Source organism: Mytilus californianus, unplaced genomic scaffold (assembly GCF_021869535.1).
Source record: "Mytilus californianus isolate M0D057914Y unplaced genomic scaffold, xbMytCali1.0.p SCAF_4, whole genome shotgun sequence".
In the NCBI taxonomy this organism is placed as follows: Eukaryota; Metazoa; Mollusca; class Bivalvia; order Mytilida; family Mytilidae; genus Mytilus; species Mytilus californianus.
In genome coordinates, this window is record NW_026262690.1 from 15,261,624 (window position 1) to 15,287,958 (window position 26,335).

At 32.4% G+C, this 26,335-nt stretch overlaps 1 protein-coding gene across 1 annotated transcript; it reads right to left on the reverse strand.

Moving 5' to 3' along the window:
- Nucleotides 1-2,699: 2,699 nt before the first annotated feature.
- LOC127737545 (matrix metalloproteinase-16-like) lies at nt 2,700-20,397 on the reverse strand. The gene is made up of 11 exons (XM_052248379.1): nt 20,080-20,397; nt 18,443-18,566; nt 14,972-15,085; nt 13,898-13,998; nt 13,087-13,291; nt 12,034-12,192; nt 10,764-11,045; nt 10,206-10,342; nt 9,570-9,708; nt 8,835-9,007; nt 2,700-5,233 (listed from the first exon to the last, which is right to left on the reverse strand). The coding sequence occupies exons 1-11, from the start codon at nt 20,176-20,178 to the stop codon at nt 4,967-4,969; spliced, it is 1,800 nt and encodes a 599-aa protein (XP_052104339.1). The 5' UTR covers nt 20,179-20,397; the 3' UTR covers nt 2,700-4,966.
- Between the last annotated feature and the right edge of the window lie 5,938 nt (nt 20,398-26,335).

Below are 26,335 nucleotides of genomic sequence, written 5' to 3' on the forward strand. Positions count from 1 at the left end.
ATAGTGTTTGTACTAATTGAGCATACCCTCTTGAAATAAAGATTATTATTATTATTATTATTATTATTATTATTATTATTATAACAGCTTTTTCCACTCTTGTGTGAGAGCACTACATGATATAAGATACATGTATAGTGAAATTCATCACCGATATCTGCAGCATATCACAACCTTTCATTTCAATCAGTCCAATTTGCCCCGAAAACCGGGACAGTATTACAACAGAACAACCACTGAACGAACTTTAAAAATCAGTGTAACAGGGGTTTGCCTCGACAGTAAATAGCACAAAAAAAACCAAAGAAGACATAAAGTACCAGTCTTAATTCTGCACGCATATACATGTTGTACTAACACAGAGTTTTAAGTTTTTAAGAACTTCATATAATATACTGCTGAATAAAAAAAAATATGCAGTATGGATTTTATTTGGAACATAAAAAATATATATGATAGAGAGAGACAGCTCTTGTCATTCGTCAGTTATTGATTTATTTCTTTTGGCAGTTGCTTTAACATATTGTATGTCATATATTATATCGTCATTACTTAACAGAAAACAATATCTTTTTCGTCAGCACAGTAATGTTCACGTGCAGTGAAGCAGCTTGGGCGTTGAATGAAACAAAATGAATTTCATCTTCACCAGAATGCCTACATGAATAATATCTAAGAGTCAGTAAGGGAATGACAACTGTTTTCTTTTTTTACATTTTTGGAGAAGAGAATTTTAAAAATGGATAGATTTGTATATCAGTAATTGAACATAAATAACTGAGCCCATCTTCATGTCAACATTAAGATAACTAGTTTGTCCTTCAAACTACAGGACAATTCATGATTTATTTATGAAATAGGATGAAAATTATCCAAACAACCACACCCCTTCTCGATAATCCTGAGGTCGTCTCAAATAACATTAACGGTACCAATTTTATTGCACCAGCCATTTTAGCAATTAATATCTCCTCAGTGATGTTGGAGACAAAAGAAAATCTGATAAAAATGTTGAATAGCTGATCCATAAAGGACGTCAAATTGAGCTAAACCGACCAAGGTGGAAATTAATTAATGTAATCTTTTTAAATGCAAATTTCAATCAAACAAAATTTCCATTCCAGTACTGTCCTTGCTATTTCCATCAAGTTTTTTGTTATCGTCTTTATAGTACGCTTTTTGAAACATTTTCGAAGTTTCTCTCAGACCATTTATGTTTTCGAGATTAGCAACAACAAACAAAAAAACAAACAAAAAAAACCAAACACAAATCAAAATAGTTTCAGTTATGGGCAATAGCTCTAATATTAAAGGAGTCGTCCGATAGTTTAAGTAAGACGTTCTTCACATTCTTAACACTTAATCTCTGTCAGATATTCTTAATCAAAGTTTCTAATTTTAAGGGTTTTAATATACAAATAAGTTTAAATTGTATTTTACGACTTTGTATTCTATGTTAATCATTGCAGTCATATTTGTCGACCGGTGAGTTCATCGGAATTCTTCTTGCTTCCAGATTCTCATTATTAAAGGATAATGTGGCCAAATTTAATATGATATTGGGCTGGTAGTTTCATTGGGATAATTGCAACGTTATATATATGGTGATCGATCATTTCATTTTCGGGTCGTGGTAGGTGGGTGTATGGGCCATGCGAATTTATTTTCGGATGGAATATTCATTGTTTTTTTTTAGCAAATTTTCCTTTTCAAGTTATTACCAGGTATTATATCATTCATTTTCAAATTCTCCGAGGCCCCCTCCCCTCCATTTTTAAAGTGAGTATGGTCTGTATTTAACTCCAAAAAAGGGCATGGTGTTTCGAAGTTCAAAATGAAACCTGCAAAAAATATACACATTTTTATAGCGGACATAAAGCAAAATCAGCGGACAAAAAGCAAAACGGACCAAAAGCAACGGACAAAAAGCAAAAGTGTCGGATAAAAAGCAAAATTTTCGGACAAAAAGCAAAACGGACAAAAAGCAACGGACAAAAAGCAAAAGTGTCGGACAAAAAGCAAAATTATCGGACAAAAAGCAAAAGCGGACAAAAAGCAAATTGCGGACAAAAAGCACCGTATCACTCATGCAAAGCTCTGATTCCTTGTCCGGATTAGGCTATACTTTAGGTCCTTTTTGTTTTATCAGCTCTTTAACGTTTGTATTAGACTATGAAGTTTCAACTAATTTGACCTCGATCATCACTGACGAGACATTTATTGCCAAAATGCGCATCTGGTTTAATAAAACTTGTACCGTTAATCTGGGACATAATATATTAGTATAATAGTCCCAGTGTTAATGTTTTATCTACCACTGGGTCCATACATCTGCTGGTGGACTGTTAGTTCCCAAACAGTAGCCAGTACAATATTTTATTTCATTAGTTTTTAAAGAAACAAATTGTTTTACACATTGTTCATTTACATTGTAAATTTTTTATGTAAATGTGTAAATTTTATATGTAAATGTGTAAAAATATATATATAAATCATGTCTTAAGTGCCTCTCATAAATATTTTTAACATAAGTGCATATATGGTAAATGTTTTCATTGTTTTATATGGTATTTTATAAATCTTATTGGATGTTTGTATATGGTGAGACTATAATAACATACTGAATCTAGAAAATTTAGTAATTTTATTCACAAGAATTTCCATGATATTTCCTAATTAAAGAGAAAACAAGCCATGTGTAGGTAGAAAATTTAATAGTATGATATAGATGAGGAGTATCCGTACAGTTGTACTATTGATTCACACATTTTATTTACAAATTTCATGGCACATAATTATAAATTTTGGAAAATTAATGATTTCTAAAAACACTGATTGTTTCATGTTGTACTGATGTACATTCATCTTTTGATTCACTTACATTAATCACTTACATTAATCAAACTTACCTAGCACTTATTAAACATAATATTTTCTATCTGACTACATACATATAAAAAAAAGGATGTATAAAACAGTTATATCAAATTTAAGAAAATAAAATTCAAAATATCAATAAATCATATATATCAAAAACAAATAGCCACGTGCAATGACAATGTCTAAATACAATTCAAATCACACATGTATTTAGAACATTCAAACAAATCACACATGTAATTACAACATACAAACAAATCTCACATGTAATCAATATATACAAACAAATCACATATCTAATGATAACATACAAACTAATCACTTATGAAATGATAACATACAAACATATCACATATGTAATCATAACATACAAACATATCACATATGTTATCACAGCATACAAACATTTCATACATGTAATGATAACATACAAACATATCACATATGTAATCACAGCATACAAACATTTCATACATGTAATGATAACATACAAACATATCACATATGTAATCACAGCATACAAACATTTCATACATGTAATGGTAACATACAAACATATCACATATGTAATCACAGCATACAAACATTTCATACATGTAATGATAACATACAAACATATCACATATGTAATCACATACAACAAAGCACACATGTAATCATAACATACAAACAATTCACATGTATAATCATTACATACACACAAATCATATATCTTATCATAACATACAAACAAATTACATATATCATAACATACAACCAAACCACATATGTAATCAAAACATTAACAAAGCACACATGTAATCATTACATATGAATAAGTCACATATGTAATCTCAGTATATAAATGTTATAAAAATCCCACATGTAATCATAAATACAAACAAATCATAAATGTTATCATAACATATAAATGTAATAACGATGGAATCCTTGCTAACAACATACAAACATGTCTAATATTCCTAAAATGTATCTTTTTCCATGGATTCTGAATATATCATTTTGAAGGAAATACATGTGTAAGGTATAACAATAAAGAAATATTTCACTATAAATTTCAATTCATGAATAAAAAAAGATTTAAGGATTATAGTCAGATTGGTCAGGCACTTGGCAGATTAACTTCCATACACTTTAGATAACCATCCATAAGAAAGGTTTCTCTATTAATTATAGTTGGTGTGGTCAGATTAACTTTCATACACCATTCACAATACAGTTTTCTCCTAACAGGTATTATCCTATTTTCTGAGTTGGTGGTTAATTTTGATAAATAAGGGGATTTTAAATAATCCCTACATTTTGTATAAATGTCTCAAAATAAATAACAAGCATTATCTACAATATAATTAAGTCCATTTCATCAATATATATACAAACAAAGTCAAAACCAACAACTACTGATAAGTAAAATGCTACAACCGGCTGATGTCTTTAATACAAAGAAATAAAATACATATGAACAACATAGTCCACTATAGTCTGGGATCCTTGCTCACTGCACCAGGATAGCATTAACTTCAGACCTGACATAGCATAGATTGGACTAGGATCCAAGGCTCCTATAAACACGGTAAATGGACCATTCAAAAAGTAACCAAACCATAATAAGAGACAGAGAGATTACACCGGAAAACAAAAGACTTTAAATGAAATACGTAAACCAGGTTCATTTTATAAGCCTTTTAAAATGGAAATTCCCTGTATGATATTTTTATCATCGAAACGAAATATAGAAATAACATAAGGAACCCAAATATTGGAGAACAAGACAAATTATTACGTTAAATTTAAATATTTTTAACACCGACTCGACGATAATTTGTCATACATGTTCTTTACATATACCCTGAAGCCTTAAATACACATGCAAATGTCATTTAGCTTGTTCACACGCTCACTCTACATAGAAATATCAAAAACTAAAGCAAACATTCTAATGATTAATATGAGGAACTTTGGAATATTTCACAGCAGACCTGTAGCTATAAATTAATGCTGGATTTATCTCCCTTAGACTGGGTTCGTTCGACATGGAATGTAATGTGTACCCGTTTATAATTTTTTATAAATTTTCATTTCATGATCACAAATAAATATTGCAGAGAACTATCAAAAAGCTAATAATTAAAGTTAAAGAAGTACTATATTTGACAGCCGAATTGTTCTGATTTTGTCCGTCCATGTAAGTTGTTCCATCATCTTCCACAATTAACCATTGTTCATCTTTATTATTTTTCTCTGATTGTCCTTTTTTATTTTGTGTGTAAGGGTCTCTTATGTCTGTCATTTCACCTTGATTTGGACACCCTAGCCACCATGTAGCAACTGATCTTGGATATGTGGCGTCAACCTACAATGGAAAAAGTATAATATAGACTATTGTTTGTTGTTTCTACTTGAAATGTTTTCTTTCAACGGTATCACTTTTCGTGTTTTGAAAAAAAAACATGCTACTTCGAGTGTACGTAATTTCGTGTTTTCATCATTTGCTCTTCACAAAGTTACGTAAAAATCACATTTCGTCGTGTATTTTAATTTACGGGCCCCTCCTACACTTTAAACCTACAGACATTGGTATCCCACGAATAGTAATGAAATACGGATCATGCAATACACATAACATATAGGTATACATGAATATTTTCATTTTAAATTTGTATGTAATAGGTCAATAGGTACGTAATTTTATGATCTTTCAGTGGATGTTTAAGTAAGAAATTATAAGGATATACATATTTAACAATCGTCAGTACAAAAATGCAGTTTCATTTGAAATTTATTGAAAAAGATAAGTAGACAAAATTTAAATAATTTAATCTAAGTGTGAATAATATAGCTTAATCATAACTCCAGGTGAATGTGTGGGTTGTTTACATTAACGTTAACCACACTTCTCCTCACGGTAATAAATTAATAATACAAGATCTGAATCGTAAACGTCTTATATCAATCATGTCGATAGTCAAAACTTCAACGTCCTTAAACCGGCAGCCATTATAAAAATAAGGAGATGTGGTATTTTATTGACAATGAGACAACTATCCACCTACATGTTACAAGAAATGTCTCTCTTATGTTCAGTCAAATCCAAAAAACGTTTCGCCTGATGATGATGGATTCAATAACCCGAATAATCCACTCAATCGTTCACCAGCAAATTTGACTGACAGTCGGGATCAGTTCTAACCTATCTTTATACAGGTCATAACAATCACAGAACTGTTTTAAACAATAGTTCTTCCAAAGATCAGTTCTACCCTTGATAAAACTGTCAGAACAAATTGTAGGATAAAACTGTTTAAATAAGTTCTTGGGTTGAACTCTCCAAAAGAGTCCCAAGCTAGGTCTACTATAGATCTGTCCAAATCTGTTCAAGGGTAAAACTGTCAAAAACTGTTAAAGATAGCAGCTAAACTATAGCTAATGGTAAATTAATTCTCTTCCGAGAAAGCCCCAAAAAATTATCATTTTGCCTGTTATACTCTTATACTTATTTAAAGAAACAGCAGCAATATTTATAATTAATATTCAGGAATAATTGACAAAAAGTTGAAACTTAACAGATTTGTGTCAAATGCCCTAGTGGTGTATAGACGGATGACGTGTGATGTCATAATAGATCTCATCACGAATGCAGAGAACCAAGCCCAAACTTTTGCACATTTACATAAAGTAGTCTCTTAAAATCATATAAACATAAAAAGATAGATTGATCACGGTTTCACTTAAAATTTATATTACGAAAATAAGGAGATTTATACTTTGGCACTTTCCAATTTACTTTATAAAAACTTTATGATTATCAATGAGACAAATCTCCATTTAACACCAAAAAACAAAAATGTGACCAATTTTATACAATTTCACTTTCCAATTTACATGGAATTTGTATACTTTGCATGTTCAAAACGCTGTATCATGATACATAAAGTTAAATGCAATTTTTACATTTCAATGGACATCGTGACACTTGATCAAGGTACAACTGTCATATTTGTAATGTTTGTGTTCTTATTTGCACAATAAAATATTGTTTACAATTTATGATTACACCTGGGTAAGTAGAAAAAAAACCTCCAAATATATACATTGTATTATATGGTACGGTTACAATCCTAAATATAAACGTGGGAATAAAAAGAGACGTTAGCTTCAAGCCAATGAAATTAGAAAAAGAACCAAAGAAATCTAGAAGGCAACATAAGTGAATACAGATGCACTTAGAATATGTCAAGCTCTAAATCATCACAACTATGTAAAAGTCGTAAATAAATTACAAAGAAACAATCAAAGATAACTATCAAAACCCAACTCTCAAATAAGGAAAAACATTCTGATGATACCTTGCCGGACTCTGATGTTACTATACCGAGCGTTCGTGGGATCTAATTTCTATTTACAGTCATATATAGAACTTTCAAAGTTATTCCCTTTTTCTTTTTCTTTTTTGTACTATATATTTTGGTTAGTACATTGTTATATTTAGATGTAGAGATGTTTGTTGAGAACAAATATTGGGATCTGTTCTCGGAAACAGTCAAGTGTATAACATTTATACTGCAGCTAAAGGTAGAAGGTTCCATTGTAATATTGTTATTGGGTAAAATGAGTACTTATATGAATCTTTATAGTGGTATATATATGTCTGCAAGAATGATTGTGTGAATGTTGTCCTGTTCTCGTGTCAGATTGAGTAAGCAAATCTGTTGAATATATGGCTACAAGATGGTGTATAATTTTGTAGAAAAAGATGATGAGTGCTCTTATTCGCCTTTTCTTTAGAGTTGTCCAGTTGAGAGTATGTAACATTCCAGTAGCTGAGCTGGTATTATGGTATCTGTTGAATGTGTTCCTAACTGCCCTGTGCTGGAGCATATTTGGGTCCCAGATTCTGTTGTTGTATTCTAGCTTTGGTCTTAAGAGTGATGTATAAACTTTTTCTCTAATTGTTTTTGAATTGAACTTTAGGTTTCTCTTTATGAGCTTTAACTTTTGTGTGGCTGAAGCTGCTATATATCATTGACATGTTTGTTCCATTTTAAGTCTGTTTGTATTGTAACGCCAAGATATTTTGTTGATGTTTCTTTTATACAATACATGTTGGTGAAGAGTATAGTCAAATTTTATTGGGTTTTTCTTAGTTGTTATCTGAAGGACTAAACACTTGTCTGGGTGAAACAATATGATCCATTCCTTCCATTTTTTGATGATGTAAGGTCTTCTTGCAATGTGTGTGTGTCTTCTCTGTTTCATAGTGTTTAGTATATTATGCTGTCATCTGAAAATGATCTTAGGTCGATGGTGTTTGATGTATTCACTAAAGTCATTTATGTACATAAGGAACAAGATAGGTCACAAAACTGTTTCTTTGGGGAATACCAGATGTCACATTGTGTTTTAATTGTACATCATCAATAATGACTGTTTGTGTACGGATGTGAGGAAAGCTTCTATCTTTTTAAGTGGTTGTATTTAATATCATGATAATTAAATTTGGAGAGAAATATTTTGTGAGGTACTTTGTCAAATGCTTTGGCAAAGTTCATCACAGTTATATCAGCTTGAATGTTATTGTTGTTGTTTTTTTGCAATGTTTCTAATAGAGTTTCACATAATCTTGATGCCCGAAATCCATGTTGAAGGTTTTGTTATTTTCCAAGTGATCCATCATACTACTGGCTATAATAAGCTTCACGATTCTGCATTGTTTGGGCAATAGAGTAAAGAAAACAATTTTGGCAACGAAAATCGCCCACTAAAACGAAATCCATCATCTGTACAAAGGCATTACGAAAACCATTCCACTTTTGGATTAAGGAGACAAATTTAATCAAACAATGTTTTATCTAAAAACCTTGGTGGTGTTGGACATAGGAAGAGTTATAAATTCCCTCATCTTCTTGAGTAAAACACATTTCGAAGTATAATATCTGATATAAAAAAAAACTTACTGTAAAAAGGTGGTCGTTATATCTATAATATTTCTCGCCACTGAAAAAGTAGGTCCTCCCATTCTCCCACTTAAAAGCTGCAGTTATCTTCTTAGGTAAACCTCTCCATACAGACACTGGTCGGGGATAACCGTACTCAACCTTTCTCCCAGAGTATCTCCAGTAATAACCATCTGAAATAAATAAATAAATATAACGTGATGTCATTGAATCATTCTCACTCTACATTGCTATATCCTGTCTTATTTTCGGAATATCTCAGTTGACAAATAGACACTCAATTTAATCGGTATGAGTGAGAGATTAAAAGGAGCCAAATAATAATTCATGTTATGTCCAAAAAAATGTGATTACTTTTTTATACATGTTTATCGTCTTGATAAATCCCCATTTACAGAAATATTTTTTTAGAATTAAATAAAATATGACAGAATGATTTCTTTCCATGTTTTTTTTTATATATGTTACACACAGACATAAGTCTCTATAATTAAAATTTCCCATACTTATTACGTGATTACCATTTACATTCTATAAATAAACCTGTACTACAAAGGGACAACTTGATGTGGTCTCTTGTGGATATCTGTTTCATTGACAATGATACCATATATTCTTATTTTCATATTCAGGATATCTGAATGTGTGAGCAATGTTTGCTCCACTGTTGAATCTATCTCTACGTATGTTCAAGTTCGTTGTTGTCAACTTGGAAGATTTAGTTTATGTTCTCACCTTTGAAGAAATAAGTTTTACCATTACCGCTCCAGACTACAGCAGCATCGATACCAGCAGGCACTCCACTGAACCCAACAGATATCTTTTTAGGACCATATATTCTCTTAGTGTTCTCAAACTTCCAATATACATCGTCCTATGAACGAAAAAGGAGATACTATTTAGAATAAAGATCACTACATACAAGTACACTTCATATTGACATGTTTTTTTTATATAAATATGGTTAGGATAAAACATAACAAATCAGACAGTTGGTTTTCATTTTGAATTGTTTCACATTTTTTCATCTCGGAACCTTTACAGCTTATGTGTTTCATGGTATTGGTTTTGCTCATTGTTGAAGGTCTTATTGTGGCCTTGTCATATCACTGTCCTTGGGTCTTTGGTGTATAGTTGTCTTATACCCAATATAATCACATTGTTTATTTTTATTACTGAATAAACAAGACAATTTCGTTTGAATTGTTTCACATTTTTCATGTCAGAGCATTATATAACTGACTATACGATATGGGTTTTGTTCATTGTTGAAGGCTGCACGGAGACCTATAGTTGTCATATGGACTCTAGAGGATAGTTGTATCATTGGCACAAACTTTATTTTCTAATTAATAGTTGTTAGATACTTACCTTAAAAATATAAGTATATCCATTATCCCAAGTGATAGCGGAATCTATTGGTCCCTCTACACCTTTGAAGTCCCATGATATCCTCCTTGGGAAACCTCGGTCGATACCATATCGCGTTAAACGAAAATGATGTTTTCCTGTAACAGATTATTTAAATATACAATGCATCTCCAAAGCTTTATTTGTAGTACATGACATCATAATAAACAGGAATACATTACAAATCATGTTGAATAAAAATTATCTTATTTCTATGCATAATAATCGTAAATTTTATCTGATGATATTTACAAAACAAAATGTCAATATGTACTTCTACAGCAATATTCATCATTAGAGGTTTGTCTGAAAAGCATGGTAAAGATTACCACATTTTAATGTTATGGAAGTTCCGAACACAAAGAGTAAAAGGAGACCATAAACCATAGAACTAATTTTGAAATGAAGCTTAATTGATCATAATATAATTCAATCAGAAATTTTGGAATTGTTTAAGATATTAACAAATCTAAATAAAACCTTTGATAACTCTTAATTTATAAACCTTTTTCAAATTACCTTTGAAGATATACGTTTCACCATTTTTCAGTCTTGTTATGGCGTCTATATAAGCATGTCTACATATGTGTGGGATTTTCACAACTGGACTTTTAGTAGTAATTCTGTCTGCAGTCGTTGGTTTTGGTGTCCGTGGTTTGGGAGTCATCATGTTTTGGTCTTTCATTGGTTTCCATGGTTTCCACGTTTTCCATGGTTTCATTGTTGTAGTGGTAGTGGTAGTGGTAGTGGTAGTGGTAGTGGTAGTTGTTGTTGGTGGTTTTGGGGTGTTCTTTGGTGAACCTATATAAGTAAAAATAAGACAACTGTATGACTAATAATTCAATCTAACGTAGTGATGACTATAACTATCATCAATCGCTAACTAGATTCAAACAGTTTTTGAATCGTTAATTAGATTTTCTCGACGTCAATCAATCAAACAATCTATCGTTCGTTAGTTGTCATTTAGACAGATTTTGGCGATTTATTTGCATTTTAAAAGCGTGAAAAAGGAAATGAAAAATGAAATCAAAACCATTCTTCTGTTGAAAGCGAAGTTTTGTTTTACAGATACTCAGATATAAATGTATTCATTATTGTTCCTGATGTTACCAATGCTTAAGTAGTACAATATAATGCATCAAAACTGTCTTCAACAACACTCTATAATCCTTTTAAATGTATCGATTTTATGTGTATATGAAGAAACTGATGAATAAGTATTAAGTATATTGTATATTATCCTCAATTTCCACTTAGTCTAGGTTCACCTCCCAGTTATAGGTGAGGTTCGTGTTGCTCAGTTCATCCCCCAGTTATAGGCGAGGTTCGTGTTGCTCAGTTCATCCCCCAGTTATAGGTGAGGTTCGTGTTGCTCAGTCTTGCCCAGTTATAGGTGAGGTTCGTGTTGCTCAGTTCATCCCCAGTTATAGGTGAGGTTCGTGTTGTTCAGTCTTGCCCAGTTATAGGTGAGGTTCGTGTTGCTCAGTCTTGCCCAGTTATAGGTGAGGTTCGTGTTGCTCGGTTTATCCCCCAGTTATAGCTGAGGTTCGTGTTGCTCAGTTCATCACTCAGTTATAGGTGAGGTTCGTGTTGCTCGGTCTTGTTTTATGTAGTGTTTTATGGACTTGTTTGTCTTTTTTTCGTCTTCCTTTTTTGGCATGGCATTGTTAGTTTTTCTTCAACTGATGAGTTTTGAATGTCAACTTGGTATATTCCGCCTCTTTCCCCCCGATTAGAGACAATCAATACCATTCAGAAACAAATTGGATTTATACATTTTCCTTACCATATAATGCTTGTATGGCAGCTACATCATCCCTTCCAAGTTTGAAATCTTTTGTGTGGCCTTTATAAAATGGAGCCATTAACGCACTGTAAATGTTGGAATGTGCCAGTCCTAGGGAATGTCCGAATTCGTGTGTAGCAACTTGAAAAAAATCCACACCTACAATATAAAATTACATTTACGTATAGGTTTATTAACGAGTAAGAAACGACCAAAGGCTCGTTTATTGTTGTATTGGAATTAAATGCCTCATGTTGGTATCAAAAAGAATGGGCTCAAGTTAAACATATTTCTTTTATGGCAAACGGTCTCTTTGCTTGGCCTCCTTTTTATGACTGTTAGCTGTTTTTATGACTGTTCGCTGAGACACCAACTAATACAAGACTTAAGTTGAGAAAATATTGGCTAACAGAAAATCATTATTCGTGTTTAAAGTTATATAAAAGCGCATGCACATGCACTTTTCGTTATCAGCATGATCAATCGAGTACCGGAAGTAAGCAAACCGTTGCAACTCTGAATTTGTAAATCAAAAATCTAGAACAAACGTTAAGGAGCGGATAAAACAACAAAAAAAAGAAGTAAAGTATAGCCAAACCCGGACAAGGATTCAGAGCGATACATGAGAGAAATGGTAATCTTGCAATTTTGATATCGCATTTACATAATAGGCCAACCAACTTTACGTTTGTTGTTATTGCATTAGTGTGATAAGATAAATAAGGCCTGGATGGGGTTTACACAATATAAAATAATAAAGGTTAAAAGATAAAGAGTAGGGAAAATTGCCCCCTCTCCCTAAAAACAGAAAAAGAAAAAAGAAAGACAAGAAGAATAGAGAATAATGGGATGTTAAAAATATAAAGAAAAGAGGACAAAAGCAAAACATTTTGTGGATTTTGTTTTAAACGGAAACATTACTAATTCTCTAAAAAATGAAACATATATATTACAATAGTTCCATGAGTGATAATAGGTAATACACTGCAAAATCTTTAATGAGATAAGTTAGAACTAATGAATATATCAAGAAATTTATTTCGAACACTTTACCGTCTGGAAGGTTAATAGTCCATGGTTCGTCATCATCAAAATGGGCATCTCCTCCGAACTGTGGGAAGAAAGCATGAGCTAATGTTTGACCTTGACCATCAAATGGGTTGTTGTCGCCATGCCAGTATTTTTCAAATCGTATATCAATATCTACTGCTCCGGTTTGTTTCCTAGTAAAGGTTAAAGGTGAAACTTCGCTCCAAACCTGTTGGAAATAAAAAGTAATCTTTAAATCTCTTTAAATCATATGATATTTCTTTCACTTATACTCATCCAGTTGCTCTTGTTGTTTAAATACTATTGCTGAGAGTTTTTTCAATATGAGAAAGTTCTCAAACTCATGTTTCCCGACGCCATTCACTTTTCAAACCAATTGCAACGTTAACGATACTATTATGAAGCCTAAAATAAACTGCAGTATACACTCTAAACACATTTTTTTAAAATTTTTGCTGTTACTTTACAATGATTTCACTACATTGTGTACATGTGGCATTTGATTGGACAATCAAATATTGATTGTCAGCAACCTTAAGTTTTCCTGGTGGTTAATGGAACCTCTGTTTGAGTTAAATAAGCACTTTTCTAAATACCAACTTAATCTTTCGTTTACTACGTTCCTTTCACTGATACCGTAAAAGTTTCTCTTTCTTTAACTTTTGTCCTATAATCTTGATTACCCCCCTTAGATGCCTTTAACTTACTATAGTCCTCTTTAATCTATCTTTAGGAATTTCTATATCAAATTTCTATTTCTTTTACTTTCGCCTTATGATTTTAATTTCACATCCCTTAGATGCCTTTTACTCACTGTAAATGCTCTGTGAATTTCCCTGTCGACATCCTCTTTCTTTAACCTTTTACCATATTTGGAAATTTTATATGTTAAATAGTGCTTTGACCATTTACTTCCTGTAAATGAAACGTATTAATTTTTAAAAATCTGATTGCTTCCTTTTAATTATGTATCAATTAATCAATTACCACTCGAGGTGGAATGCATATATTACTTTTCTGTCAACAACAACAGATATTCATGTATCTGCAATACAATATGTTAGGCAAACATACATGATTATACATACCGGGTACCACAAACCATCTGTAATATTTGTCATCAATTTTGTCAACAAAACTTATGTATTTTTGCGAGCCAGTGATTGTCAATGTTTCACAGATGATGCATGATACATGTTTGCCTATAATTTATTTCTATAGAGAAAGCAATTATTACACATCTATCATGGTATCAGTTGTCTAAAATTGATAATAATTGATATAGCTTCGACCTTTTGAATATTTTTTCTCGTCAATGTAAACCATAACATCTTCTCAGAAATAAATTGTGGACCAACGTTTACCGGAATGGTTAATTTCTCATTAAAACAGTATAATTCTAACAACAAAAAAATATCTTTGAAACTGCCATCATCAAGATATTTTTATCTTATATGACAACAAATATTCATATGGGAACCAAGTGTGCTCCCCTTTTCGTCGACGTGTTCCTTTATTCGTATGAGGCGACTCCAAACAGTAGCTTCTCAAGACTTTATGTTCAACTATAGATACATTTGTAAATGATGTCCTGTCATTGCATAATTACGGGAGATGTTCTGTAGGCATATCTTAAGAAGTCGTCAATACTTAGAACGATTGGTCGATTTACGAAGAAGAACTGTTGGTTTGAATTTTTATTAAAGAGAAAATACATGTAGAGTTTGCGTTTCTTTTGAAACTCAAAATAATTAAAACACTGCAATTGTCTTATATCTTGTCTTAATCAGAAAAAAAGTATTGCAAGCACAACAATCAGGGTGAGATATAGTAATACGATTGGTTTACTGTGTTAATATATTGTATAATTGGTATGTATTGTAGTTACCATGTAAAGCGTATCGTTTCTTTCTCTTGGCATTATCAGAAGTTCCTTGCATATCGTCCTTCACGCCACACCTTGGGCGCTTCATCATCTCCTTTGTAGATGTGTCAAGAACACCTGGAATGAAACATACATTTATCTGCATGTTAGTTAATGAATGACAGGTGAGAGACACGTGTGATACCGACTACTATTAATTTAACTACCGGATGGCTTCCTTTGTTACAAAATGAATGTTGAAATATTTCATATTCATTTTTCTTGTCAGAAGCCACATGTTTTTCATCAGATACAGAGACAAGCTATCATTTATTTCGGTGTTGCTTTCTGGGAAGTTATCATTACCCAGCAACCTTTAAATCGAATGTGCTTTCTAGACAAGGGTTACATTTCGGAACTTGCTTGTTAAGATAAATGTATGGGATCCATTTACCTTGCACTGCATGGCGTAGGAGCCGGAGAGGTGGGCAAAACAAAACAAAATCCTGTAAATAAAAAACGAAAACGAAAGAGGACATTGACTAACTCCTATACTATAAAAAGCTGGGGTTTTTTTTTTTGCTTGTCACCAGTGGCGGATCCAGAAATTTTCATAAGGGGGGCCCCCTGAAAAAACACTCTAAATCCGCCTCTGGTCACTATTTGTCCCCTCCCCGCCCCCGCGCACCTTTTAGTTCTCACCTTCGCTACTGCCTTGCGATTTCTAATAGTTCAATGCTCTTACTTATTTTACGTAAATTCAAATCACGGAGTTAAATGTTAAGACTAGTAAGATAAATACAGTTAGTTATGATACAGTATTGTTATAGCTAGTATCTGAACAGCTTCTGGTTACAAAGATATCACATTTGTGAATAAACGGGTCAGTGATAGGTGTTGGGAATGGGAATTAGAGATTTATCATGAATTTATGATGCTCTTATGTAAGACATTTCTTGTAAACACGCATCAAACAATTGTTTCTCATTATAGATACAATGGGGGGAAATTTAAAATGATGTAAAATCAATAACATCTAACGTACTCAATTATGAAAACAGACAATTTCTTCGTAAAATTCAGGGCATCCTTTGTTGTATTCATTGAAACAATTAAATATGGAGAAAAAATGTTTTTTATATTAGCACAGATATTTTTATCGTTTAAACGCATATCCATGTCCCTTGGGTTGCGTGAAAGAATGAAAACTATTTATAATCTGACATTAACGAATTGATAGAATAATTCTAATACATCTACCACCTGCATTCAACGCTAAATCTGATATTTTTACATCTGAAAAGATACCGGTCCAATAATCAATTTGAGAATACATTTGGTGTTGTACTTGAAAATTCTAAAAATAAAATTTATCAAAGAAGGAAATTGTGTTGACTTGTCAGTTGTCAGAAAACTAAAATAATGCTCAGAAATAAATAGTTTTTCTATTTTGCATTTCTTCAAAATGTCATGATTGAATACATCGCTTTACTAACGAAGACAGACATAATCTGAGTACATTTATGCCTTGAATTTTAATGCTTCCATGATATTGTTCAAGAATATGTTCCGATAATACTAGTAATTTTTGAAGATAAGATTTCCTTTTCGTTGTGACTCTTCTCGAAACCTAGTGCGTCAAAGTTTAAAACGAGTCTGAGGATGTTTAGATCCTAAACAGGGAACCAATAGTGTACATAAATGCACTGGGTTTGATCAGACTTCCAAAGATTTGTAGTGCGATTTGCTGTTAGTATCGGAATATCAATTACAATATTCGAGTATTATATAACAATAATTATATCAAAAGTTATTAATGTACGCTGAACATAATTAAGCAGATTTATTTTATGAATACTAATTATGTTATGGGTACCAGTCTAGCTGCAAATAGTGATGCCACACAGACGTTTGTAATAAGAGTTTATTGTATGTCTTAATTAGATGTAATATTCTGCACTAAGAAACAAAATTTCTTAACACGAATGGCGTCAATGTAGACAAAACATGAAGTAAACAAGGAATGAATAGGTTTTATACAGTGGTAGCATGACCACTTGTTTTTCGAATATAAATCAGAAGATGTGGTATGAGTGCCAATGAGACAACTCTCTTTCAAAGTCACAATGTATAAAAAGTAAACAATTATAGGTCAAAGTACGGCCTTCAACACGGAGCCTTGGCTCACACCGAAGAGCAAGCTATAAAAGACCCCAAGTCTACTTCCGTTGTTTTATAACGGGGTTCAAATATATTACGTATTATGAACAATACATCAATAAGACAGACCAACGACACATATTTAGGGCAACATACAGTCTTAGTAGACAGGTGTCTGCAAAACATGCCAGGGTCTAAATAGTTTAAAAAAAACGTTAAGAAATTAAACAGAAGCTTTCAAAGATCTGCCTTCAAATAAATAATATAATACATTTCAACATTAAACATGACAAAGAGCCAGGAAGAAACACAAAGAAGTTTGTGGAGATGCCAATGGCAAGCTAGCTAAAAAAAATGTCCGATCACAGCATTTGGTTGCAACACACAATAAACTCTAGAAAGAGAAAACTACCATGGAAACAGATAAAACGTATCATGATTAAGATGCATGTGATATTTTGGAAAACACCTAAGTTATTCTTATAGCTAATGATCTAATGCACTGTGATAGAGTGTACATGTGGTTTTCGCCCCATAATTAAAGTTATGATCTGATAAGGAGAGTACTTTTCATTGTTTATAGATCATTCATCAGGTCATTGGGCCATAAAGTAACTTAAACTTAGATATCAAACCACAAAGTACCCATGAAACATGCACCACACATAAATCACTTTGTACCTGTAAACATTAATTTGTTATGATGAGCCAAAAGCACTTCCGGAAATAAGCTTTGATAAATTGATTGCTTTATGAATGAACCGACTGCATGTGATTATTATTCTTATACTCTCAGTTTGACATCAGTTTCTATATTCTATCAACGTTTTATGTTTGTTTCTATTTTGTTCTACCAGGGAAAATTGTAGAGCAACTGGAATCATAATACCGACTATAGATCGAGCTATAGATAGTTAACATTGATATTTGAGAAACAAAAACCAGGATATTGGGTAAATACTTATGAAGCATAGTATAGAAAATAAGAAAAAAATCAGAAACACATCATGTAATGCATCAGAATATTATCTAATATTATTCACATAGGAACTTATTCAATATTTGATTTAAATTCTTTAGACCTTTTATAATAATAATTTGCATGGCTATGTACGTACTAGATGAAGTAATAATCAAAGAGGACTGACTGCCTTTGAATTAATATAACACGAGAGTTAGGTCACAGTTTTAAGGTTTAATAACAGTATCTTGTTCTTTTAACCTACTAGGCTTTATCACACCTCTAATGGAATCAGCTACAGGGAAAATTAGTCATACCTCTTTAAAGATATTTCTTCCGACCAATTAAATAGTGGATTCTGTTTTAAAACTTACCTGTAACAGGTAGATTAGCCATTTTCTGAAAGTTTCTGACAGCGTCTTTATAAAACTCCTCGGTTCTGTAGGCAGCACTACCAGATGATTCCGGAGGTATATAACCATATTTCACTAAATAATTCTACAAAGTTCATATATAATACCATAAAGTTGGAAGTTAACAAAGAGCAATCATACACATAATGTACACCATCCTAATTTTGGTAAATTGGTGTCTCATGAACGTCGGGCTAACCTTTATTCATATTTAAAACATGATTATACAAAGTAAGAAGAATATTTGACTGTTTTGTAGAGGTCACTACGATTAAATTTCAATACTGACATCTAAACACTAATACGTAACAAATAAATATAGGGCGGTATGTGCAATGAACCAATGATACAGCAACCAAACACAATAAAGCAACAAAATCTTCAATGATAGTCGGCATCTAAATCGCTTCCAATATCATACCAAATGTTTTTAAAATCATTAAGGAAAAATATATGATAGTTTGCAAACAAAAAAATTTGTACTTGTGAATATCTTTGATATAGGTAAAATAATCTGAATATGAAAGACTCCTATGAACTGCCAAAGAAGATCACATGTCCTATTGCATGACAGTTTTATCCACCGACCATTTTACATAACTAAGATTTTTTTATCTTATAGAACAACTCGTCCATATTTAATTTTACGTATTTTAAAGCCACTACCAATAGTAAGATGCATTCCTTCGCCACAAAATGTACTGTTTGGGCAAACTTGTGTTGTCGGGTTGCTGTCTTGTGTACTATAACCCAATAGTTCATTTTATTTTTATTGATTGTTATTTAATATACGGTGTTTCCTATTACACGGGTGTTATACTATATACTTTGAATGGATAAATTGGAGATAATTTCATAAAAACTCTAGAAAACATATTCAAGTTTTGTGGTCTTAAAAATGTAATGTGTAACACTACACCACTTCACGTTTCAATACAATCACAATATCGGCGGGTTAGTTCATAAGAACATAGATTATTATCAGGATCTCCTTTCAAAATTTTCCGCTACAATTGAAGAACTGAAATACACTATGGGACAATAGTATAGTATATAGTTTAAACTTGATGTCGGCAATTTAAAGTTAATTTGTATCTTGGGTAAAAAGTTAAAAAGATCGCTCTGCTATCAAGTTAGATAACTGTCCTGAATTAACACAGGTTACTCATATCTATCCCTAGTGATACCATAACTTCCTGACTTCTGAATATAATTGATTCGATGGGCATGCTTTGTCTGAAATGTGAAATTAAAGACAACTAATAGATTTATCAGAGTAGAATTAAAATTGCTTTTGCATCTACCGTGGTTAAACTTCAGGAGAAGTAATTAGGATTATGAAAGTAAATTCAATTAAAAAAATCAACCAAAATAAAAAAAAAAACTTCATTATTGGACTGTCAGCTGTCAGTCATTTAACAGAAAAAAGTAACATACCGTGGGACATTTCAATAAATATCATGAAAATTGAATGTTGCTCTATTCAGCGACAGCAATATAACTATTTGCTATTCTAAAGAATAATGACGTCAGACACCCACTGTCAAATCAATCGTGATATATAATAATATTTGACAAAAAAATTATATAATTCTTACCGTTTCATCTGCATTTATAACTAAGTTTCCCAAGGTTTCATATTTAATAAATTGTAACACTAATGTTAAACTACAAATCAGTCTGTAAACTATATCCATATTAACTGACTAATTTAGTTCCTTGTGTGTTCAGCTGTATATACTGTAAAATTATAAAAGTAGATTCATAATTTAATCGATATGACATAAATGAGGAAATATTAGTTGCTTCTTACTCCTAAAGTAAAGTTTGTGTGAAAAACCATGTATAAATATATAAACAAATTACGTCATGGTTGACAGGTAAGTTCAATGGGCGGTCTACAGATGAAAAGAGCGCGGGTAATTGTCCTACAAGAGAAGCATTGGAATCAATCACCGTAAAGTTCATATTAGTATTAAAAGGAGTGAAGTAACCCTGCTCTATTGATACCTTACATTAATTGGAAGTCAGTATGTTTTGTTTATGTTACTTTTGCACCCAATGATTTGTTAATATAACCAGAAATCCGATAAGAAGAATTAGCAGTTACATGATAATAATGACCTTACATCCGCTGACCACTAACTACAGAACATTTAAATTCACTGACCGATTCTTAACTTCATGCAATGTATCAATCAAATGTTCTTGCATTCTTCAACGTTGATTCGGGATAAAGATTTTGATGAAGATGATATATTTTATTCATTTATATAAATTGGTTTAATTTGAACTAATCGGATTGATTGATGTTCTTTTAGCCTTAACGTTCAGTGGCAGATTTGTCATGTATGTTTAAGATGAGAACAAATTAACAGTAAATCTAATGGGTACATGTTGGTAAAGTAAGTTGACTGATTTAGGTTAGGAAATGCCACTGAAAGACCGTGGACATTCCAGTGATTGTATTCTTCCGATAAGTTCACTAATTTAGCTAACACACTGAGTTAACGTTAAAAGAAGAAACGTATAGATCATATGATAGGGGGCAGACATTTTAGCTTCTATCAGGTCAAGTTCAAACCAGACAAAGAGTTTTTGCCAAAGTTCTTTACGTACATAGAGCATTCGTTGTACAATCTCTAAATGTGGTATCGCATTTTATGTTACATTTCCAACTGGACGTGGCTGCGTATTTATATATCCCACACAGTAAAAGCACTCCCCATCCATCAGCTGGACAGGAGAGGATCAGGTAACCCTTATCACCTTTATGATCGGTATCAGAATCCAATTTATTTTCTTAGAAATAAGAACAGTTCTGGTTTTTATGGCTAGTTGTCTCATTGTCAATTATACAACATCTAATTTGTTTTCTGTAGAATTTTCGAATTTATAAATGCGACTTAAGAATTTAATAACAATAGATTATTAAAGACAATCGACTGACTCACTGACACAATTCCCACGTCTCAAAAACTGAATCATGCATTTTCAAATTAACTATTATATAAGCTGTATATAGGTTAGGAGTTAACATTAAACCACACGTGAGCATATCACCTTGGTAAGACAAAACGTGTGTACAGGTCAAAAAAAAAATTTGTCTGAAGATTTAAAGGGAACTAAAACAATGAATAAAAAAATCTGATATTAATATGAATACATGTTTGTGGTATATGTCAATGAGACAGCAACCCATCGATAAATACAAAACCACAAAAATCTCTATAATCAACAAGAGATATGTTTGGGCAGAACTGTGTTGGCCACTACATGTCTTTATTATTTTCATCGTTAGGTTTTTGTCTTCTTGTTATATAACCCCCAAATCTACGTGTTGTATATTCGTATTTCAAATTTGCTGTTATCAGAATCATATATAAGTACTCGTAATGATTTACAAATTATACAAAATAAAGTGTCAACAAACTTTTAGTACGTGTATTTTTCGTGTAAACCCAAGGAACTGAGAAGTTCCGGTTCTGTGTAGGTTCAGCATTTACTCATATTCCACGAAGCACCATTTGACAAAAAAAACCACAGATATGAATTATTTTCAAAAAAAGGGTATGATAAGGTTTGTAAGAGATCGTAGAGTAACTATTACACAAATATTGAACCTAATGAACTCTTCAATCGATGTTCCGAATTATTTGCATCATTAAACCTTTCATTCAGGAAATATGTGAAAACATTTAATTTATCATTTAAATTCTACACGTCACTTTGTAGTATTGAAAACGATTTTGGAATAAGTGCTGATAGATTTGAACTTGAAAACATGTTGGTTAAAGATAAAGCATATTATACTTTGTTCCTTGTCAGAAGAGTTTTAATACATTATTTTTTTTTACTTTTTGGAAAACATTTGTTAACAAATATAGATAAGATAAAATACAAATGTAAGAGGCACATCAGAGCATAACAGGAATAATTATTGAATTCTTGTTTGTATTTTTTACAACTTTTTATTGATAATAATCCACTCAGTAGATCGGTACAGTGAAGGGTTGGATATGAAACAAAGGACATACTTTTAAAAGTGCATGCTTAATGTGGATGTTAAATAAGGGACACACTTTCAAAAGACTTGCTGAATTTAGCAAACATTGCAAATGTATTCAGCATTAACATAAAAATAATGTTTACTCAGAATTTCTGTATGGATAAAATGAGATGTGTGAAATAAACTACAACATCAACCCAACGATTTCTGTAAAATAAGACGAATTTCACTGAGGGACAAATCAGGAACCGTGAGTTAACAGATTGTCCAAAAACAAAAGTTACTGAGGGACAAATCAGAAACAGTGAGTCAACAGACTGTCCAAAGGCAAAAGATACCTAGGAACAAATTAGAAACCGTGAGCCTAAGGACACACCAAAGACACAAGTTACTGAGGGAAAAATCAGAAACCTAGCATCAACAGATAGTAAAAAGACAAATGTTACTGACGGGCAAATTAGGAACCGAAGTTCAACAGATAGTCCAAAGACAAATGTAACTGACGGGCAAATTAGGAACCGAAGTTCAACAGATAGTCCAAAGACAAATGTAACTGACGGGCAAATTAGAAACCGAAGTTCAACAGATAGTCCAAAGACAAATGTAACTGACGGGCAAATTAGGAACCATAAGTCAACAGATAGTCCAAAGACAAATGTAACTGACGGGCAAATTAAAAACCGAAGTTCAACAGATAGACCAAAGACGAATGTTACTGAAGGGCAAATTAGAAACCGAAGTTCAACAGAGAGACCAAAAACAAAAGTAACTGACGGGCAAATTAGAAACCGAAGTTCAACAGATAGTCCAAAGACAAATGTAACTGACGGGCAAATTAGAAACCGAAGTTCAACAGATAGACCAAAGACGAATGTTACTGAAGGGCAAATTAGAAACCGAAGTTCAACAGAGAGACCAAAAACAAATGTAACTGACGGGCAAATTAGGAACCGAAGTTCAACAGATAGTCCAAACACAAATGTAACTGACGGGCAAATTAGAAACCGAAGTTCAACAGATAGACCAAAGACGAATGTTACTGAAGGGCAAATTAGAAACCGAAGTTCAACAGAGAGACCAAAAACAAATGTAACTGACGGGCAAATTAGGAACCGAAGTTCAACAGAGAGACCAAAAACAAATGTAACTGACGGGCAAATTAGAAACCGAAGTTCAACAGAGAGACCAAAAACAAATGTAACTGACGGGCAAATTAGGAACCATAAGTCAACAGATAGTCCAAAGACGAATGTAACTGACGGACAAATTAGGAACCATGAGTCAACAGATAGTCCTAAGACAAATGTAACTGACGGGCAAATTAGGAACCGTGAGTCAACAGATAGTCCAAAAACAAATGTAACTGACGGACAAATTAGGAACCGAAGTTCAACAGAGAGACCAAAAACAAATGTAACTGACGGGCAAATTAGAAACCGAAGTTCAACAGAGAGACCAAAAAACAAATGTAACTGACGGGCAAATTAGGAACCATGAGTCAACAGACAGCATAAAAGCAAAAGTTAAAGAGGAACAACATAGAAGTATTGAGTCAACAGACAGACCAAAAGCAATAGTAACTGAGGAACAACATAGAAGTCTTGAGTCAACAGACAGACCAAAAGCAAAAGTAACTGAGGAACAACATAGAAGTCTTGAGTCAACAGACCAAAAGTAACTGAGGAACAACATAGAAGTCTTGAGTCAACAGACAGACCAAAAGCAATAGTAACTGAGGAACAACATAGAAGTCTTGAGTCAACAGACAGACCAAAAGCAATAGTAACTGAGGAACAGCATAGAAGTCTTGAGTCAACAGACAGACCAAAAGCAAAAGTAACTGAGGAACAAATCAGAAACTATGAGTCAAAAAACAGATCAAAGACGAAAGTTACTGAGATACAAATCAGGAACAGTGAGTCAAGAGTACAAATTAGAAACCGTGAGTCAAATGACACACCAAAGGCACAAGTTTCTAAAGGACAAATCAAAAACCGAGAGTCAACACACAGTCCAAAGACAAATGTTACTGACTGGCAAATCAGAAACCGTGGGTTAACAGACATACCAAAGGCAAAAGTTACTGATGGACAAATAAACCGTGAGTCAAAAGACAGACCAAAGACAAAGGCTACTGAGGAGCAAAACATAAACCTTAATTCAACAGACAGCCTCCAGATAACTTAATGAGGGATAATCAGATCTCGTGAGTCTACTGACAGTCCAAAGGCAAACGTTACGTAGGGGCAAAAATAGACTGATCAAAAACAAAAACAACAGAAAAAACCTGACAAAGTTTTACTTGTATATAAGTACGCAAACCGAACACACAGATATATCTGAATTAAGAATTAGGAGGCAAGCACACATTCTACGAGAGGAAAAACAAACTAGGTTTATAGTGGTTCTCTGATGTCCTTCAAATCCTACGGGATAAAGCAAACATATAAATCATTAGAAAGTATGTTGACACTAAATATCACAAAAAGGCACTCTAAATTTAACAGCCAACAGTAATATTAAAAAATATATGAATGAACAAACAAATAAATAAATAAGCAGATAAATGAAAGAAATTTATAATCAATTTGTAAAACAATATTATTCAAATCAAGTTTTTGGAGCCACCTTTCAAAATTATGAGAGAATATCGTGACATGTCAACTAGTAAATATCCATCATCTTGGCTAGTTTAGCTTTTAGGGGGAACAAATTTGTTTGTTAAATTTTACCAGGTGCGACAAAAACATTATATATTTTGATCATCAATATCAGTTTACAATTGCTAGTAAATACAAGGTTTTAGTTATGAGCATCATTTACCAAACGGGATATTTGTAAGATAGATCAAAATGTCGTGTATCAATGGCTCTTTAAGTTGATTCAAATCGGAATATAGCTATAGTGTCTTGGCAAAATCGAACCTTTACGCTCTAATCTAGTGAAATACTCGCCTCGTCGGTTCGATATTTTGGAGCTTATAAAGTACATATGCTATAATTATTCATTGATATAAATTATAATGACCAATCACCGAATGCAATATTATGTGTCGATAATACGTTATAGATTCTTAACAAATGTGAAAAAAAACGTGCATATAGGACTTAGTTTAGTATATATGCATGTATTGGTTCATAAGAATTCTTAGTTTGGCTGATTAAGAATTCTTGATTTGGCTGATTTAGAATTCTTGGTTTGGTTGATTTAGTATTCTAGGTCTGTCTGATTTAAAATGCTTGGTTTGGTTAATATAAAATTCTATTATAACAGGGGTTTTCGTCGTTCCTGTTATATTTAGAATTCTGGGGGAAAGTCACTGTCTAAAGTCAACAAAACTAAGTTAAGCTTTACGATGGTTTATATATAACTTCTTCAATAGTGCAATACATTAATTACAATAAAAGTTCAACGGTAATATTCCGAAAAGATAAAACAAATGGTAATTCCAATAAATGTTCTATACTAAACACAATGAATGTCACTGTAAATGTACGGCGTCCGTACAGCTTGACCGCCGGTATCCAACTGACCATTTACATAGAAACGATCTAATATGAATTACGTAATCTTACTTAATCATAACTACATGTAATAATGAAATTTGTCACTTAATGATTCAAACAAATAATACAATTAAAAAAACATATATATGATAACAAGAAATGGACAATGATAGGATTAAAATGGATTAACTTCTCAACATGTAAGCTAACAATTTCGGGAACAATAGTCGCGCTTGCTTTTAGATAAAGTTTGAATTTCCACGAAATAAAACAAAGAGGAAAATATCGCTGTCACAAATTCCCTCCGACTTGAAAAAGACTCTGTCCCAGAGTCTAATA